The following is a 19198-nucleotide window of genomic DNA, read 5'->3' as shown; positions in this document are numbered from 1 at the left end:
AACCATGGACTTGGCTTAAATTTTTGTCTCAAGAAAATAAGCACTTTTCTCACATACACTATTTTTGCTTAGAAAAGGGAGCTCTAAAATTAAATACACCAAAGGTACAGTCTCCCCCTCCCATGCTCTTCCTCTCCCCACACCCCCCCAGTGCAGCAGCAATGGTGACACAGACAGCAGCAAGAGCGGAGGCAGAGGGGATGCTACAGCTAGGCTAACTTGGCAGAAAATACGTAACACCTTAAGCAACACACGTGCAATAACCGAGGATCACAAGGAAACCAACATGCTCATGTTCTCGAAACTAAGAAAAAAAGTTCATCTACTCTTTCAACAACTATTTTTGTTTCAAGTATGCTCTTGGCATGAATTCCACACACAGCCTTTGAACAGTACTGAGAAAAGTACAGTTGTGAACCAAAAAAGGAATGAAATGAAGTACCAATGAGCCTCTCAAACAATGCACAACTGCCAGCCTCTCGTGGTACCTCTGTTACTTGCAGAATGCAAGTGACTGAGGGCACTGGGGCGAATATTCAACAAGCTCATTTTTTTCTTGCAACTAATCCATAACGTTTGTGAGTTTCACTTACCTGTCAAGTTCTTCAAGCCAAGTTCCCTGAGTCCAAAGTTACCATCCTTTCTGTAGTTAAGAAATATCGCCAAAGCATATCGCTCTTCATAGAGTTTGGTCCCACGAACGATGCGCAGGTTCTCCAATGGCAGGTATTCAAACTGATTCAAAGCCACCAAAACATAGCCTGTGACTTCTCGGATAGACTGAAAGGCAAAAATGAAACAAACACATTAGAAATGGTCCATTTTTAATTGTTCTGAATTTCTCATACAGTGGATGTGTTAGTATGAGATGCTGGTACCCAAGGGAAAAAAAAAAAGCTTTGGAAAATAAATTCCGTTTCAATTTATTGATTTTAAGCACATCTCTGTTTCAATTAATTGAGTTTATTAGAGCTACTTGTTTGAAAAGTAGAAAATAAAGAGGTAGCCATTCTTCTCAGTTTTATTAAACTTGAGCAGAAATCCATAGTAAAGTATTAAAGATGCACGAAAGGATGACTTTGCGCAACTCAAAGCAGAGAGAAGGTCTAAGGCCTCTGCAGGACATGAGCAGAATCCACTGGGGCAATGCCACAGTTCAGGTAAGATTTTCTGTCTGCAAGTAACTCTCTATTGTACAGGGTATTTCAGGGTGAGACTGAAGGGACACAACATGGGGTAAGAGACACCCCTCTGGAAGAGTTCACCATCGAACAGGAATGGATGGTAGAAACAGGGGGCAGGTTTGGAAGAGTAAATAAAGACAAAGCACATATGTATTAACACTCATTTTTGTACTTCTAAATGAAATCAATCACCGAACATTTGCAAAGATTCAACTTCAAGTTTCATTTGGAAGTGCTGGAACCATACATACTATATATCCCAGACTTTGATCAAAACCAGTATCAAAACCTTTAGCAAAATGATTGCTGCATCTTTGGGTTGGCTGAATTCTTTGTTTGCTTTAGATGAACTACTCAATAACCCTCCTGCTCACACTCAGAAATTGATTGCCTGGGTTGTAAAGGGAAAAAACACCCCAAAGCCCAATAACTAGAAACAGTTTTTCAAAGTCCAAAAGCTTAACAGAACTAAGACTTTTTCAGAAAGAAAAAAAGATTTAAAAGTATGCTCTTTTAGAAAGTAAAGTTCATTCTAAGGAATTTAAATAAACGGCCTAGAAATCTGCAAATGCCTTTGAAAAGTGTCATTTCAACACGTACATAGAGCCCCATCATCCTCAGCAGGACTTCACATACGCTGAGGGATGCTCCTGCCCAGAGCTGCTCCCAGAAACAGGACCTCCATGTTGGAAAGGGTCTCTCAAATACGATTTTCAAATCTCACCTAATTCCATGCCTGCAACCACTCTATACGTGTATATTAATGTGTGTATACATATTTAATGGACAGAAATTGATATAACTACTTGTGTGCTTAAGCGGATGCATGCACTTTTTTCTTCCCTTTGGCAAAGTCAATACCTTAAACAATACACAGAAAGAAAAATTCCGCTTAGAGTAACGTGCACAGACTATAACTAACATGACGGGGACTCCAGTCAATATTGTAATAACAACAAACAGGCAGACAATAGCAGGCATCGAATTAAATGTGTTGTGTATGTATCATTAATAAAGAAAGGCAACATGGATTTGCAGCACAAAGGACAGGCTTTTGCTTTGCTGGTTCAGCGCTGTTGCCATGATGTCATACGTAAGTGTGCAAGAGCCTTTTAATTAGGTTTATAAAAAGTTCATGAGATTATTAACAAGTGTGGCAGTATACATAAGGAAGGATTGATATGCCACAAACTGTAGGCACTAGCTGTCCTTCTGAAGTCAGACGTCTGTACTCAGCTGAAGCTGCTGAAAAAGCTCTGGAGCTATTTCAAGACTTGCTTGGCATCTAAACAGAGCACAGTGTCATCACAGGACTTTGATGAGAACCCAGTGAGTTGAGCTAGGTTGAGAAGTACAGTTCAGCAACTCAATATTAAATATAGAGCTGCATTATACCCTGGGATATCGATTCCATTATAATCAGAAGCTTTCCAGCACTTTCACGATAGGTCTTTGCTTTCAGGCATTTCACCTTAGCCAGTTTGGTCAGGAATTTGTTTTTCATCGTACGCAAAAATTTCCTTAAGTTGGCTTTTTTAGCTTCTCTTCAGAATTTAGCAAATATTAAGATCATACTCATGGCTTCAATTTCTCCACTGATATTCTATGGATACTGTGATTGCTCTAATTAATTTAAAGGGATGTTTAACTTGGAATTGAGTTGGAAAAAATTGAAAGCGGTTCCAAAACTGCATCTGATCAAGTCCTCCCTGCCAATTTTTGTCACTTATAACCACGTTCTCTATTTTTAGGGTATGTCTTATTTACTGCTGAACAGCAAGTCCACCTGAAAGGGCCCTAATTCAGCGTGGCACTGAAATTAAACACACACACACACACACACTCAGCAGCAAACCTTCATTCCAAAGTTTTTAAAAAAAAGGGGGAGAAAAAGACAAAGTGTTTTTGTTGATAATTGTGAATTACTCCAGAAGCCCTATACTTTGGTTTATCCAACTGAAATGACAAATTATGGCAAATATTTTGACAAACCAGAGGGTCCTTTCCAGTCCCATGGCTTCCATCATATTGCAACACCTATTTATTTGCTGGAGAAACTGGCATGTTAATCCTTGCAAAACAAAACTATGAAAATAAACCAAAGGGTTTCTAATTTACTAGAACACAGCAACCCGACTGACCAAATCTAGTGGTCTGTCATATTAATTTGGGGGTTTATTTTATTTTTTAATTCAAATTTGAATGAAAAAGGCAGAGCAATAACATGTTTTGCAGGATAGTGTGTTTTCTGATTGGTACAGCTTGAAAAAACGTACTGGGAGTGCAGCAGGCAGCTCAGGTTTTGGCCACTCCTGGCCAACGCTGTCACTTTGCCAGTCACTGCAAGTTTTGACATGAGTCTTACTGAAAATGAACACCTGCCCGCTTGGAGCTCACTCCAAGCCCTGTTGGAGTCACCGCAAAGACGCCTGTTGGCTTCCATGCAGACTCACAAATCCTCACACCAGACAGGATCAGCCAGCCTGATCTCCTCCTCTGCAACTCTTGCCAAGGTTAGGCATGATTTAAACCTCTCGTCCTTTGTATACAAGGCTGAATGCCTTCCTGTTCAGGTATCCTGAGCTCAGGTATCCTAATGCTCTATTTGAGCTACTTTTGCTTCAGCATTGATCTGTGTTCCACCAAGACAATGGAGAGACTCACAGCACTGGTAGTTTGAATGTCACTGCCTAGTTTGATTCTCCTGCTAGGGCTGGAGGTCCTTGCAAAAATACATTTCTCATGAGTCTGTCCCTCAGGAAACAAAAAAAGGAGACAAGGATGCAAATAACTGCATTTTGTTCCCATAACCTACAACTGGAATGGAAAGAGGCAGATTAATCGCCAACAGACTTAAAGCTGAAAGTTTCCAACGGGGAAAACCAAACGAATTCTGGCAACCTCCAATCTTGATTGCTGACCACTGCGATTTTGTGGGACTCTCCCCTAACCCCATTACAGCATTATTTTGACTGGGAATTCCTAGTCCTCGTGATCTTGCCTTTCCTTATCACCTTTCCAGCTCCTGAGACATGACCTGTTATGTGAAGAAGCCACCAAGTGAGGCAGCAACAGGCTCAGGCTCCCACAGCACTCCCGCTGCTTCGGTAAACACATTTTGGCTCCCCAAAGTTGTTCAGGTATGGCAGCGCGAATGAGCATATAGATTTGAATGAGGAAAAGGCTGAAACTCACAGGCTCCCTGTCGCAAAAGGACAAGGGATGCTGTTCATCGAGCCCTCCAAGCAGACATGCCTGAAAGCAGATGAGGAGACACCTCCGAGGATTCAAGAGCCAAAGGTGTCTGCTCCTCTGACTGGGCCTGTTAGGTATCAGATCCTGAAATAAGAAAGGGCATGCTTCTAGGAGGAAACAAAAGGGGGTGGGGGTTATTAATCACTGACAAATCTAAAGCCTCATGAGCTGCTTCAAAACCACACCAAGCCACAGGGTTCAAATCTGATATATTTACCAGAGAAAAGCTCTTCATCTGTATTTTCGGACAGGAGATGAGTACTTGTGCTCCACAGCTTGCTGTCTCTAAGGCCCAGCGTTGCCCTGCACCCCAAAAACAGGCACAGTAGCCTATCAACCAGTCTCCTAACAGCCTCTACTATCCCCAACATAGGCATTTTTTTGTTTTTAAACTTAAAAACACGTTACCCTTCGATGACAATGGACCCGGTCAAGGCCGTGTGTCCTGAAACTCTTCGTGCCTCCAGGCACTGCGCCGCCCCGCCCCGAGGAGCTGCCCCGCCTCAAGGGGCTGCTACAACATGGCGGCCACTGCTCTCCTCAGCCGTGCTGAGGCAGCCACCTCGGAGGGTGCAGGTGGGCGCATGCAGGGCAAACAGAGAAACAGGGTCCCAAAATGACACCAAAACCAAAAGGGTTATTTTCAGAGGTTCTTTTTCAGGTGATGAACTGTAAAAACGAGCTCTAGACAACCCGTTCCCTTAATTACAACTAATATTAGCTGAGCACAGGTAAAGCATTTTAAGCTCCCAACAGCAAAGCCAGAATTATCCTGTCAGCTGGGAGTAAAAGGCAAGATTGTTCCTTGCCATCTTAAATCGTCCTTCGGCTCAAGTCAAACGAATCCGAGTGAAACGGAGCAAAATAACAGCAAAAACTTCATCATTCTGCCCAGAACAACAGATCAATGAACAATTAGGGAAGCTGATGTTTCTCATAAACACTACCAAGTCTTCTTAACATCTATCGGGGAAGGTTAGGCTGTGGCTAAGGCACCGAAGAGAGCTATATTGTGGGTTTTTATTTCAGCTGCAGATGTGTTATTTATCCAGTCGCTGAACCTGATCACCGGATCAGGTGATCAAGCAAAGCCCTCGCTGCCTCAACCGACTGGACACACGTCGCTGGCACAGGAGTTGGAGCAATAGCAACCTGCTGCAGGGGTCAGCTCACGCTTGTGGGACCCCAGACAATTAATTATCCTTTAGGTTAATTTTCCCCTTTTCCATACAAGCTAAGTACATTTCGAGTCTGCTATGATCTCACTTCGAAAGTGCCAATAAACACAAGCACAGGAGATGAGGATCACCTGAAGAATGAGTGTGTTTAATTCACAAACATTAAAAAAAAAAAAAAAAGACTTAAAGAATATATATTCAGCATATTCACCCGAGAGACAAAGACAAAAGCCTTTGCTTTTCCAGCACTCGTTTGCAGTGAGACAGAGGTGCTTTGGTCCCCAGGGAAAGCCAGGGTTCCACCCCCAGGGGTATAAAGTCAGCCAGCTACTGGGAAAAGTCTGGGGAGGCACAGGGGTTTCTACAGGGAAGGGGTTTCTTCTTCTTCCACCACAAGGAGGGAAATAGAAAGGGCAAAGAACTTTAAAGTACATATATGCAGGGAATAAGCCAAGTGGACACTTTTCATCCCCTCTGTTGCAAAACCAGTAATTTCTATTTTCAGGGGATATCCATTTCACAAAGCAGCAGTGAGGCTCCTCGCGCAGCTCAGCTGCCAGCAGATAACAGACGTCTCCTGACCCTGATCCAAGGAGCTAGGCTGACCCTCCAACATGAACTGTGCGCTTTGTTGCATTACATTAAATCCTAAGAAAGTCAGATTTCTAAGTGATACAAAGGGGAAAATATTTCTTAAGTGCATCATCCTTTTTTCCACCTTAACAAAGGTTAATATGCCACAGCAAAGTCATGATTAAAATAACGAAAGTGAACAGTCACCACCACGTCATCTCCTTCAGAAGCTTTTCACATCTCAAGTTGATTTGAACAGAGCATTTCACATTTTGCTTTTTGATCAATTAAAAGGTACACATTTATATCTAGTTAAAACTGTGCAACATCCAACTGGCCAAATTTGTTTCCTGTTTTTATTGTGAGGAAAAAACACAATACGGTAAAGACAACACTTGCTTAACTTTAAACAAGTTCTCAGGGCAATCATAATAGCCACCTTCACAAAATTCAGTTGGACATGTTTGTGAGTGTGCTGGTAACCTAAACCACCATCAACTAATTTTCATTATTTGTTCATACATTTTCACCCATGCAATGCAATACATCTTTCATTGTCATAATTAAAAAAGTTAGCGTTTACTGAATAACCACAAAGTGGCCTCTAAGCAGCTACAGCACTTGCAATGCTAACTCTAAGGGAAACGCTGATATCCTAAATGTGGAAATAGCTAGCCTATTGCAATTTATGAAGCTCAATTAGCTGTTCCATGCATTGCTCGTTGATGGTTATGAATTTTTAATGACATGATAAACCAAGATTTTCAAAGGAGTTCAGGCAACGTATTTACAGGATTCAGGCACACGGCTGTTACCAACTTCTCGCAAAGCCCCATCCACAACCATGAGAAATACGTAGTACATACTGACATTTCTCACGTCTAAGAGGACACTCCGTTTAGAAACAACGTCAAAGGTAACACAGAGCACGCACATAAGGAATTTTGTTCCACAACAAGCTCGCGTCTTGTCTGCTTCCACGCTGTGCATCCTTCAATTACATCAACACTTGTGAAATTGTGATGTTAAGCCCTTCTGAGCACCAGTGGTTTTTCAGATACGCTGTACAAGCTTCAATAAAAGTCCCTCAAGATTGAGCACACTGATCAATATCAGAACACAGATTGTGAAAAACATTTTTCTGGTGCCTGATGCAGAAGCAAGCAGTGTACCGTAACTAGAGTTGCCTTGGCAGCTGCAGAGAATTTATTGTCCAAAACAGTAAAGTTGCAGTTTAGATTCAAATTTGTTACCAAAAAAAGAGGAACTTCTGGTAGTCTTTCAGTTTGCTTTAAGATGTATTAGAGGCAAAGGAAGGGCTTAGATGTAATTTTGTTAAGAGCTGTACCTGAGGAGCCTTGCACTGCTGCATGGCTGCAGAATCGAACTGTGATTCAGTTATTTAAGACAGCTGGTAGAAACTTTAAATCATACTCTTGTACTCACAGACATCTAGTCTTCTTTAGTAATAACCTTACAAAATATTAATAATATCCTGAGCAGCAGATCAATGGATTGAACATAGCATTCGATTTCCTCAAATGTAAAGTAGCAGTCAGTTAGATGCAACTTTTATTAAAGCCGTAGGAAATTTTAAGTGAAGATTTTGCCACATAATTTATAGAACCCACTTTGGGAGTTGTTGAACTAAAGCTTTGTTTTCTGAATGGTTGGTCTTTACATTTTGTTGTTCCAAGAGGGGGACTTTTCATACATTAAAATAGGAGAATTAGCTGTGTAGTTATTTATTTATCGAGTTTGATGCAGGAATCACACTGTTGCATACATGAGGCAAGTTAGGCCGAGTCTGAGCTAATATACATTACAGAAGGGTCTAGGGAGGGCTTGGAGGCAAAACAAATGCCAGTCTAGAATCCATTAAACTGCAGATCAATGCCCAAATCTGGCATTTGGAAAGGAAGCCCCATAAATAACACATAAGTGATGGTGACGGACAAAAACATGGGGAGCCTTTGAAATGTGTATCTTGACTCATTTTGCAAAGTCTTGCTGGGGAAACAAAGTGGGATGTGAAAAATAAAATAACAACAAACAAAATAATAAAATAATATGGGAATGGGAACATTAAATAGAAATAACAGGTAAATAACAGGACCAAAAAAAACCCCTTTTGCTTTCAAATTTTGAAATACAGTTTCTGAAGACATATCCAAGTATTCTTCCTGTTGACTGAGTTAGACTTAAGCTCAGGTGTCAGCTTGCACCATGTGTCTATGCCTACTTCAGTTAAACATACCATCGGAATAGAGAAACTGATCAGGCTTACATCAATATCTGAGAGTCTTCTCAATGTTTTCTGTCTAAAACGCAATTCCTCTGTTTGTGTATCTGCTTAGGAAGTGTCTAACTTTCAGGTACACAGGCTGCCTAAGTGCACATAATAAATCCTAAGCTGTTTATGCTGAGAAACGTTATGACCTAGACGAAGTCTCCACTCTGTAACAACCCAATCTTCACAGCTAACATCTTTCTGTCCTGAGGAAAGCTATGGATGACTACATATTTAGCAAGACAATAAGAATTTTGACATTATATCTGTAATATCCAATTGGCCTTCAACATATTTGCAGACTGGTTTCCAGGAGAGTTTATTGTATCATCTCCCAAGGGAAAACTTAGTCATAAATTAGATCGGAAAGACTGAAATGAAAGCATTATGCTGTTACAAAATGCTTTACCATTTGGGCTGTTTAGTAGTAGCTACATTTTACAGAAACTCAAAGCACATCAGCTTATAGCTGCCCAGTTACAGAATTTCCAACTGGAGAGATTGACGCCTTTTGCCTTCTCTGCTTTTGGGAGCTTCAATCAAGTAAATCATGGTTTCTTTCCAGGCAACATAAAATTGCACAAACCGCTACTTCATAAACCAAATAATATCAACACTCTGGAAGGATTTTAGGAAAGTAATAACCATGGGAAAACACATCCTCTTTTATCAATTTCCCTCAGACAGCCATAACCTATGAGAAGCTGTGAGCACATTCAAGGCTCTCGGGACGCTTTCACCAGGAAAGACAAAGCGAGGGCTGTCTTATCAAACCGATGCCTGAAACTGCTTTAGAGAGGCAGCGCAGGCCAGCAGCGTGAGCACTGCATTGGGATGTCTGCGTCCACAATCAGCTTTAATATTTCTTTTTTTGTAGTTAGACTGTAAAGTTCTCAGAGCAGACGTGCTTTCCTAACAACGCGGGGAGCTTTGACCCCAGTTGTTGCCTTCACTGCACAATGCTTCACAGTCGTATTTACGCTAAGTGCCGCCTGCACTTCCACAGGCATCCTGAGATGTCAGTGGACTGAACCAAGTTGGTGCATTTATTTTGGCAAAACAAGGTATCATCTACAAAAGAAGAAAAAAGCATTCACAGTTCCTCGTTGTTCCTATTTGTGATACTCTAAATCCCCATGACACTTTTGCTCGTGTCTATGCTGAACTAAGTCTTGGGAGGCTGCTTACTTGCTCCTCCGGATCATGAAACTGGTTGGAGCACGCCAGGGAGCCCATCCATGCCCAAGTCTCCTTCGCACGGAAAGAAAATAGAAGAGGAGGAGGAGGAGCAGGACCAGTGCTCACAGTCTCTCACAGCTAGGCAGCACTCCCAGCTTCTCCAGCTTACATGCAGCCTGAGACAGCAAGTGGATGAACTTTTATACAGGGAACAAAAAGGAGAGATGAAAAAGGATGTCTTTCCCATGATGGTTATGAAAGGTCAAGTGTCTGATCAGAAGTCAAATGGAAGAATACACATGACAAATGCAGTGCAGGCCGTAACAGGGTGTCCAGAATTACACACCACTGTAAGCAAGCTCCCTGTGAGGATCCTAGGACTGTTTTGTGGGCATTTAACAGCAGAAGGAGATTTTATTTGTTTATTTAATATGAGTGACAGGCGTTGTACATCAGACGTTGTGATTTCTTTTTTCCTAGTACACAGCCAGGTTAGTTGGTATGAATTACGGGGAAGTCTATAGTTAGCCAGATAAATTAAATGTGTTTATTAAAATTTCTCTACCATCTACTGCATAAGCAAACAGAGCCCTCAGTTGGCGTGATTCCTACTCCTTGGAGTGATGCAGAATGAATTAAACATCCCAGAGATCTGGTACAGAGGTGGAGCTGAACAACAGGACTTTTATATTTTTCTATTCAAACTGCAGATGAAGGTGTCAGGCCACTCCTGAAAGCAAAAGGCTGTTTCTATTTCTGGATGCAGGAACTGACTACACATAGTGAAAATGTGTTAACCTTGCCAAATTTCAGCTAAACATTCTCAGTATGGGCTTTTGGTTTTTTGCAAGAAGCAAATAGCTGGCTGTCCAATCCTGAAAAAGCAGTTAGCTTATTTTTGGAGAGCTTTGCTTTCCTTTCCCAAGAGAATACTTTCTTAAAAACATACTTTCAGTTTGTTTCATATGTGCAACAACCACTCTTTAATGAGTATTTTAAATGCATTTCCTGGGAGGAACCAACTTTATTGGCACTCTAGGACATTTTTGCACGCATAAATTAGTGAATATTGGAAGAGTTGTTGACTGTTTGTCTGGTTTCATTGAAGAGGAGAATCTTCATCCAAATATTGGATTTTAGCAACTCTTATTTCTAGCTGAGCCTATACGAATACATCATCTGAGCTCAACATCCCACCTACCTATTGAAAGTATTTCAGCCTTTGTAACTCTAATCTCTTCAAGAATAGAAACCCTGGAGAGATTCATTAATCGCTGCCTTTTGATTAGGTTTATTTCCATTAAGATAAAAAGTGAAGAGGCTTCTTGTTGTTTTTAAAGCTGTGTTTTTGTTTTGTTTATCTAGAAGCTGGAGAATAGCTCTGTTATTCAGGCTTTAATAGATTGTTAAAGTCTCCTTCAAGGATAGATCCATAATTTATAAGATGTGAGCAATTAGTAAATGCATCTGATTTTTAAATTCAGAGGTATTCTTTACAAAAGACACACAAACTCCAGATTTTGAGATTATGCAGGGTGCCACCAACCAGGAAAAGGACCTCTAATCTGCAGTGACTGAACTAACCATAAGATAAGATTTTTCTGTGCATTAATTCTACTACTTTTCTTCAAGGGTGCGTGTTAAAAACTTCTCCCACTCATTACATTTTCTGTGTGGTTCCTGAACCGAGCAAGATGCACAATCTTACAGGAGATGGGAGCTTTTTTTTAATCATGTCCAGAATAACAGGACACCTTAAATATAGCATTGTTACTACACGCAATTATTGAAACAATGAACAAACGGTGGTTCCCTCAAGGTGCACAAACATCATCTTTTTTTTGTTTGAATTATTGGTGAGTTTATGGAGGGGGCTGTTGGAAAAGTTCTACATAAAATTATTTCTCTTTTTTCTATGAACAAGACTAGAAAAAGTGGTTTGCTTTTGATATAAAAATTCTAAAAAGCTTAAGAATTAAGAGCCCAGAAGAAATGGTAATTTTATGAAAGGAAAAGATGGGGCATAGGGCAAGACATCAGAGAGGAAAGGGGAACTGCTCGTGATCAGGAGCGGAGAAGGACAGAATGTGTCTTTCCTAACACAAGGCAGATGCAGGCAGCCATCGTTCTGGCATTATCTAATTTCTGAGTGCTTGAATTTGCAATCTTACTGCTTTATTTTTATATCATTTTGTTCTTTTTTTAGGGGAAGCATGGCAGGAAAAGTGTAATACTCTGTACAAGATATAATTTCCTTCAATACTTATCACCAGCAAGTGATTGGACAAGCAATCTTTTGCCAATGGCTTAATTAGAGGAAACCTCTATATTTAATAATGTTCCTTAATGTACTGAACCACACACAATAGCTTGGTGAAAGAGAAAAAGCAGAGTGGTTATTGTCATAGCTAAGGATGGAAGAAAGGTTCAGTCATTAAAGTCATCACAGAAACAATGTCATTAACTATACAGGAATAATCTCAAATTAGTTCCCAGCTGATTGACAATGATAAAATAATGCAGCAAGCTAAAAAAGGGCCTCTTCTCCTCACTTGTGTTTATTAATGCCCTTATTACCTTTCCCTGAAAGACAGCTTTTCAAGAGCTATTATCGTACTTAATATTAAATAAAATTAAGCATGGCAGATTTTGAATTATGTCTTCTGAACCCTAAACAGAGGGTGCTCACCAGTGCCTGCCTCAGCTGGGATGTGCCCTTCAGCAGGAGCAGTCCAGCAGCCAGACCCCCAAAAACTCACGATCCACTTTGTGACCCTGAGACGCTGAGGGCTGCACGCGAGTGAGCCAGGCTGTGTCCGAAAACCACAGAAACAGCAAAGTCTAGGCTGAGCGGACTGAACTTGTCCACTACTGCCTCCTTAACCTCACTGACCACGTTGGGGATGTATCCTCCCTCAGAAAGAGGACTGGGTGACTTGGGTCATCCAAGACCCAAGACTACACTTTAGCATACCCCGCAGAGATTTTTCTTCCAACAAGGGCCTTCTCTGCCCAAAGTTGGCAGCCGGATGTTGGCTTGGTAGTGGCCTTGAAAATGTGTCTGTCATTCAATATTCAGGGACACAAGGAAAGAAAAGATGGCTCAAGAGACAGTGAAAAGGGAGCGCTCAAGGACCCAACTACATCAGAAGGCCAGCAGTGGTATTTCATAGATATTACTTACTTTACAGTCTGTAAACTATGCAGAAAGTGCCAGCTGCTGTGAGCTAGGACCATCAAAGGTCAGATTATCATGAAATCATTACAGGAGAGGCTGCTTTTACTTAGCATATAATTGCTGAGCCTAAGCACACTCCATATAACCAATAGGAAAATGAATTATTTAAATACTCTTCTTTTTTTAACAAATAGTATTACCATTTTAATTATATCAGTATTAATTTAACTCTAAAAAGTGCCTGAGGATTTTGCAGAATTAAGTTTTGCCACTCCGGAGTTTTCAGAAATTTCAGATATTCTGCACAACATACATGTATGTATGTATGTGTGTATATATAGTTTTTATATGTATTTACAAATATACATATATGCAAAGCAACAAAAAAATGCGTGTGTTTTTATTTCCGCAGGATTTCTTGTCTTCAGATATTTTAGATGTCTAAAAATGCAATCCTTACGTAGTTTCCTCACTGAATTGCATGCTGCTGTGAGACAAGAGAAAAAATCTGGCTAAAATGACAGTTTTTTCTCAGTTGAGCAAAACCAGTTCTCATTCTCACAGCACCCAGCCTGACTTTAGGGCTCAATCAGCAGGTATAATATCAGGTTAAAGTTGCAGACATTCCTGGCTGCAAAGGACTTTTCTTTTTTCTTTTTACCCAATTCTCTTCTACTTGTAGCAACCACTGCTTTTGAGAGCTAATTGAGAAAACAGAAGATGGCAGGTCAGGGGTGTTTCACTCCTGGAGATGGAGCATATAGTCAGTATACTTAGCGCCAGCGCCCCCGTATCCACTCATGCTATTTCCTAAAGTACCACACATTTCCAGACATCGAAGCCAGACAACCACTCTCTCCATATTGCTCCACTGCCTGTTTACCCAATTATTTTTCTCCTCCCGCTTTTCTCACACGGCCCTAGACAGAAGAGACACGTTGATTTCTAATAGCTCATCATTCCCAGCTGCTCTGAATTTCAGTTACTTTCCTGCATGGTCCCACTGGCTGAGGGCTGTCTTTGCTCTTGCCTCCTGACGCACTCTTCCCAACTCCCTACCAGATGCACCAAACACACCTTTCAGGCCTCAAAAACATCTTACTGAATGAATAAATCCATTCAGTTTTATTGAATTAATTTGATAATTTCAGTTATTGAATACATTTGTTTTGTGAGCATTAAGTTGCACAGTGTAAGTCCTGATCCTTTGAAGTCAATAACCGTCATTTCATAGGCTTTGAATCACGTCCTTCCTTGGTCAGGGCATGCCCCAAAAAATCATTTGGTCTTACAACCACCTTGCATAGATATTTCCAGGATGTCTCAAAACCAGCCTTTTCTGTCCCTTAAACCCATGAGATATGACGGACTTGTTATGTGCAGACCGCACCTCACATGCTCCAACATTTGAAAAAGTTTATATATGTAACTATGCAACCAGCCAAACACTTGCACTTTTGGTTGTCTGCTCACTTGAAATATTGTGTGTGTGTGAGCATGTGAGCTTGCACGCATTGCACTTCATACTCTGGGAGTCTTACACGCCAGGGGCAGAAGTGGCTCATGTTCAGCTCTCTGACTCCTCACAGATGCAGCAAGATATTTACAGTATTTTTCCTAATGGGTTTCCATGGATGGATGACCTTTTGGCTGAATACTTTAGCATCCTACTTCGCCAATGTCTGTTACAGTACTTTCCTATCCCTATTTGACCCTGCCAGTCCTTGAATATTTGATACTAAATTAAAGCATTATAAACCAAGGGCTAAATTCTGTCCAGGATGCAACCCTCGCAGACCTTAATTACATTTGCCGGCATGAATGTTAAAGGCCTGTCATTGCAAGAGCTTTGGGCTTTGGCTTCTGTTGAACCAGAGCTTGAGAAAGAAGGGAACTGTCACCTGCCCACACCTTCTCAAAAGCAAAGGGTTTTTATTTTACTTGACATTTGCTTGTGTGCTGGCGCTGTCCTTTAGTTCAAACTGCTCCCAGGTATTGACAGCAATTAATTCACCATTTGAGATTTTATTTTGCTACACTAAACAAGCAAAGCTCAGCTCTTCTAGTCTCCCGTCCTTTTAGAGGCTCTTTATTCCCTTCCACCAGCCCAGTAGTTCATCCCTCTGCTTCTCTGTTCCTCAAGAGAGGATTATAGCAAATCTTCCTTTGCCTTCATAAAATTGCCAGCTTTTTTTCTTCTCTTGTCCATTTAGGCTGTAAGCTTTCCAGAAAAGGGAAAGGCCTGTGTCATATGATGTCCTTATGCTGCGTAATGGAATTCTTAACTGAAATGAAGTTGCAAAGTCAAGAGTAAAACACAAATTATCAGTAGCTACAGAAAAATGGCTGTGATCTTTGCAAGTCAATGCTTAGAGTTTAGTGAAGAGAGCTGAAAAGTCGCTGTTCTATATAAGCATTTCTTTCAAGCTACTCATTAAAACAGAGCTGATGATAACATCTGCACACCCTGTACTACAAATCCCAGCAATCCTGCCATTTCCAGTGAAGGTTCATTGGCTTTTCCATCTTGTCTTTCCAACAATTCACACTGGGCTCACACGGAGCCCAAAGACTAAGGTTTATGTGTCTCACCAGCACCTAAAAATCAGCAGGCACTCCCTGTCTGAAGAGATAATTACAGCCCTGGCACTCCAATGGCTTTGCCTTGCCAGAACATTATCGAAAAGGTACAAATGGCTTCGTGGGACTCCAATAACCCAAGTGACCAGATTAACAGCAAACTTCAGGGAACAAAGAACAGATCCCCTGGCTCCTGACATACCATCATGGTCTTAAGGATAACGTCCGCTGGAGAAACTTCACTATTGCAGCCTTTGCCACCCTCACTGCAAATATTAGACTGATGATACAGATGCGAGACGAGGATCTGGAAGGCACTGGAAGCTCATTCTCATGTCACTTCACATTCTGGTGCTTCCAACAACAAGGCAAACTGCATTTTTCTTTTCTGCTGGAGTCAAAGTTAACTCACGGGACACTTACAAATTAACATGTGTCCTTTGCTTTGGCTGTTCTTGATGAGATTTGTAACTAAAGATGAATCAATTAAAACAGACAAAACTCTAACAAAGCATTGCTCTAAACCAGAATTTCATCATTCCCCCCTTAGGGGCCAAGAAGTGGGGGGAGATACCTGAGGCCAAATTTACCTAATTGTTCCACAAGAAATCCTTATGTTTAACCACAGGCTGCTTCAGAGGAACTCCCAGTAATTTTAATTAATTATCTTCATGCTATGTCCTTTCATGGAACTGAAAATATTCCCCCACTCTTATCTTCGCCAGCAAGCCATCACTTTCGGCACTGCAGGACACCTGAGGAACGGGACTGGTTAGAACCAACGATGGGATTGCACGTGTGTGCGTATGTGTGCCTGCAAAGGGGAGGGCTACAGAACGGGTGGCCGGACAAAGAGGTTTGCCTGCTTGCACGGCTCCTCACAGCAGGTATTTTCCTTCTAGGAAAGTTGTGCTGGGATTAATTTCAACTGTACTGACATCACTGAATGCGTATTTCAATATTAACAATTATGTGACACGCTGAGTAGAAGGAAATATTTTCCTTTCAGAGAAGCAAACAGGATCAGGGCTGATCCAGAGAGCTCCTGAACTGCAGCATAAGTTCAGGAACTCCCTTTCATTTCCCCAGAGGCTTTGCTGTGCAGCTGTAGCCAGCTCCCCCACGACAATGTCCGTCTTCCTCAGCAGAAGCTTGGTCTTGGTTTGGGCAGGAGGACAAAGAACCATGTTAAGGCCAGCTACAGCCAGGGGACTTCAGCTGAGGTTTTCACTAAGAAAAGACTGGAACTGAAACTCCAGCACTTAGAGATGGAGGCACATATCCGTGGGCATGGACTAGAAAAACTTAGCCTCGCTCTGTAAGCTAAAGCATGTGCTTAAATGCTTTCTGAATTCTGCCTTTAAGAATGTGCTCCAAACCATGCAAGTCATAGGCCTGTCCCTGCTCTGCGAAGTACATAACCACACGCAGCTGTTGCTGTCGTAACACAGATGGAAATGACTTCTTTTTTGCCTCAGGATGTCCTCCCTGGGTGATGTCAGCATGTCAAACTCCATCATCCTTTCCAAGCTAACAGCATTTTGAAGGGAAAATGATTTAGTCAGAAGAGCATCTTCAGCTAAAAAGTTTCTGATACCTTTTTCCGAAGCTACACGTCATGCAAAACTCTGGCTGGCTCATATTTTGGAGGCCAATGTCTCGGAAGACTGCCATGATGCAGACGTTTGGGTTTAGTCCTTTCTTGTCTTGTCATGTTTCCTTGTTAGGAAGAAATTCTTGGTGTAACCCTTGAATGAGTTTAGACAGCAGCCCTGGCTTAAGGCATGGAGCATCCCAAGCCTCCCAGCTCCAGAATCTGACTTACCTAGTGCTGGAGAACTATTGTCTTACTCTCTGAAAACTAAAAATTAATCACAGCATAGCACAGTGCATTGTGGTGGGTCATAACCAAACAGGCTCCACCTGAAGCAGATCGGGATGGATGACGGAAGTTTTGCTATGGGTCACGGTGTTTATAAATTATCAGAGCCACAAGCTCTGCCTTGAAGGCTTGTTCAGAGCCTAACTACAGTATGACCAGCTCTAGAAATTACTGCATGGCATTCAGCTCTCTGAACATCCTAATCACTAAGAATCAGGTGACAGTGGTAGATGACTGGGGTGCTGAATTGCCCTCTGCTCCTTGGCTCCCTACACTTACCTTATTCAACATGTTTCTGAATTTTTAGAGACTAACTACAGAACGCGGAAACTGTCAGAAGACATTTAGCAAGTGCGACTGCACACTCTAGAAAGATAGTGTTACACCAGGCATGTGTCTTCATCTTTTGCAGTTACTGACCGCCTTTCCTAGGTCCTGCTTTTCCAAGCATTAGTAGGAATCTCTCTGGTAGCTGCTAAAGGGCTGATCGTGCATGGGGTGGCCAAACATTCTTCCTGCTCTTCATGTTCTGATTGAACTTTTCTCCTCAAACCACGACACCTGGCTAATCAACATCATTTACATTTCCATATATATAACACTTGCTATTTCTGAGGCACAGCTAAGAAAGTAACTCTTTATCAAAGCGACTTATGTACACAAGAAAACTCAGCACAAGACAGACAGGGGTAGGATAAGGAGGGAGGGAAAGAGCACTGCCTTCTAGGTGGGCAAAAACGCTGACATGACAAATCTTCCCCCTTAATCAACTTATTTACCTTCTTGAAAGCTCATGGTGACAAACTACCTGAACTGGAGCAGCTTGGGAGCTGATATCCCTCAGCGTCCGCTGCAGTAAATTATTGCCTGGCTCTGCTGATGGAGATAGAGAGAGGTGATAGTGTTCCCTAACAAAGGATAAATGGTAATATCCACCATTTCTTTCCACTCTGCAACCAAGCTGCTAGTACACAGTGCTTAGATTAGGAAGTCAGTGCTATTAAAATAAAATGGCCTTCTCCCTTTTTTTATTTTCTCCCTAAGGTGAACAATGGCTATAAAAAAGCCATATATTTCCTAATAAATACTAAGCTGTGCTAGAATCAGATAACTGAGTTTATGCTAAGTTCTAAAATGCATTTTTTGGCAACAAATAGTCATTCAGATATCAATAAACATTGTGCACTTTATCATCATCCTGCTGGGTTCTCAGCTGGCAAAAGAGCTGTTTATGTTATGTGTCTTCCATTCCCAATTTCTCAGCATCCCGCTGCTGCTATTCCTACCCTCTCCTCATCTCAGAGATGACTTCTGAGGTGCACGTGTGTTGCTACTGAGACAGCTCTGCTCCCTTGTACTTTTCCTGTGTATCACTCAGCAGATAAGCTTCTGCTCGCCATGTCACAGATAAAGGCTGGGGACAAAGTATGGGAGACTATGAACAGTTCCTACCGTCCTGAAAATAGCGATATAACTAGTGGTAAACTCCATGGTGTGGTTCCACTTTGGTAGCTATGGATTTAATTACACACTCCAGAAGGACACAGCCATTAGCATATGCATGAAATGCAGTACACAGCCTTTTACTAGACGCCTGTAACTACTGCAAGGCGTGAAACATGGTTCAGGGAGTGGGGCACAAGGGAAGAAGGAGGTCATGCCAAGGGAGTATCAAAGTAGCAAACGGAGACAGAGCCAGGGAGCAAGATCCCTCCAGTCTGCAATGCTGCACTGAGATCAACACAATAAATAGGATGCCATGAAAATGTTGATTAGAAGCAGCGCATGGCTTCTGTTTCTTAAAAAAAAAACCCTGATGCTTACTGAGAGTGAGCTGAGAATCTGCTCATTTTGCATAATGCGGGCAATCAGCAGGGGAAAAGTGCTGGAAAACCTGCT

At 41.6% G+C, this 19198-nt stretch overlaps 1 protein-coding gene across 6 annotated transcripts in view; it reads right to left on the bottom strand.

Annotated features, from left to right (window-relative positions):
- The window catches only part of ERBB4 (erb-b2 receptor tyrosine kinase 4), a 528844-nt gene that overhangs the window by 305493 nt on the left and 204153 nt on the right, over window positions 1-19198 (bottom strand). For all 6 annotated transcript variants that reach the window (XM_050899627.1, XM_050899630.1, XM_050899632.1 and 3 more), the window contains exon 3: window positions 594-780. In XM_050899627.1, coding sequence (XP_050755584.1) covers window positions 594-780 — 187 coding nt within the window. The remainder of the gene's footprint in view (window positions 1-593; window positions 781-19198) is intronic.

This window comes from Gymnogyps californianus, chromosome 7, assembly GCF_018139145.2.
Source record: "Gymnogyps californianus isolate 813 chromosome 7, ASM1813914v2, whole genome shotgun sequence".
In the NCBI taxonomy this organism is placed as follows: Eukaryota; Metazoa; Chordata; class Aves; order Accipitriformes; family Cathartidae; genus Gymnogyps; species Gymnogyps californianus.
The sequence above is the reverse complement of the archived record's forward strand: the minus strand, read 5'-3'. Positions and strand labels throughout refer to the sequence as shown.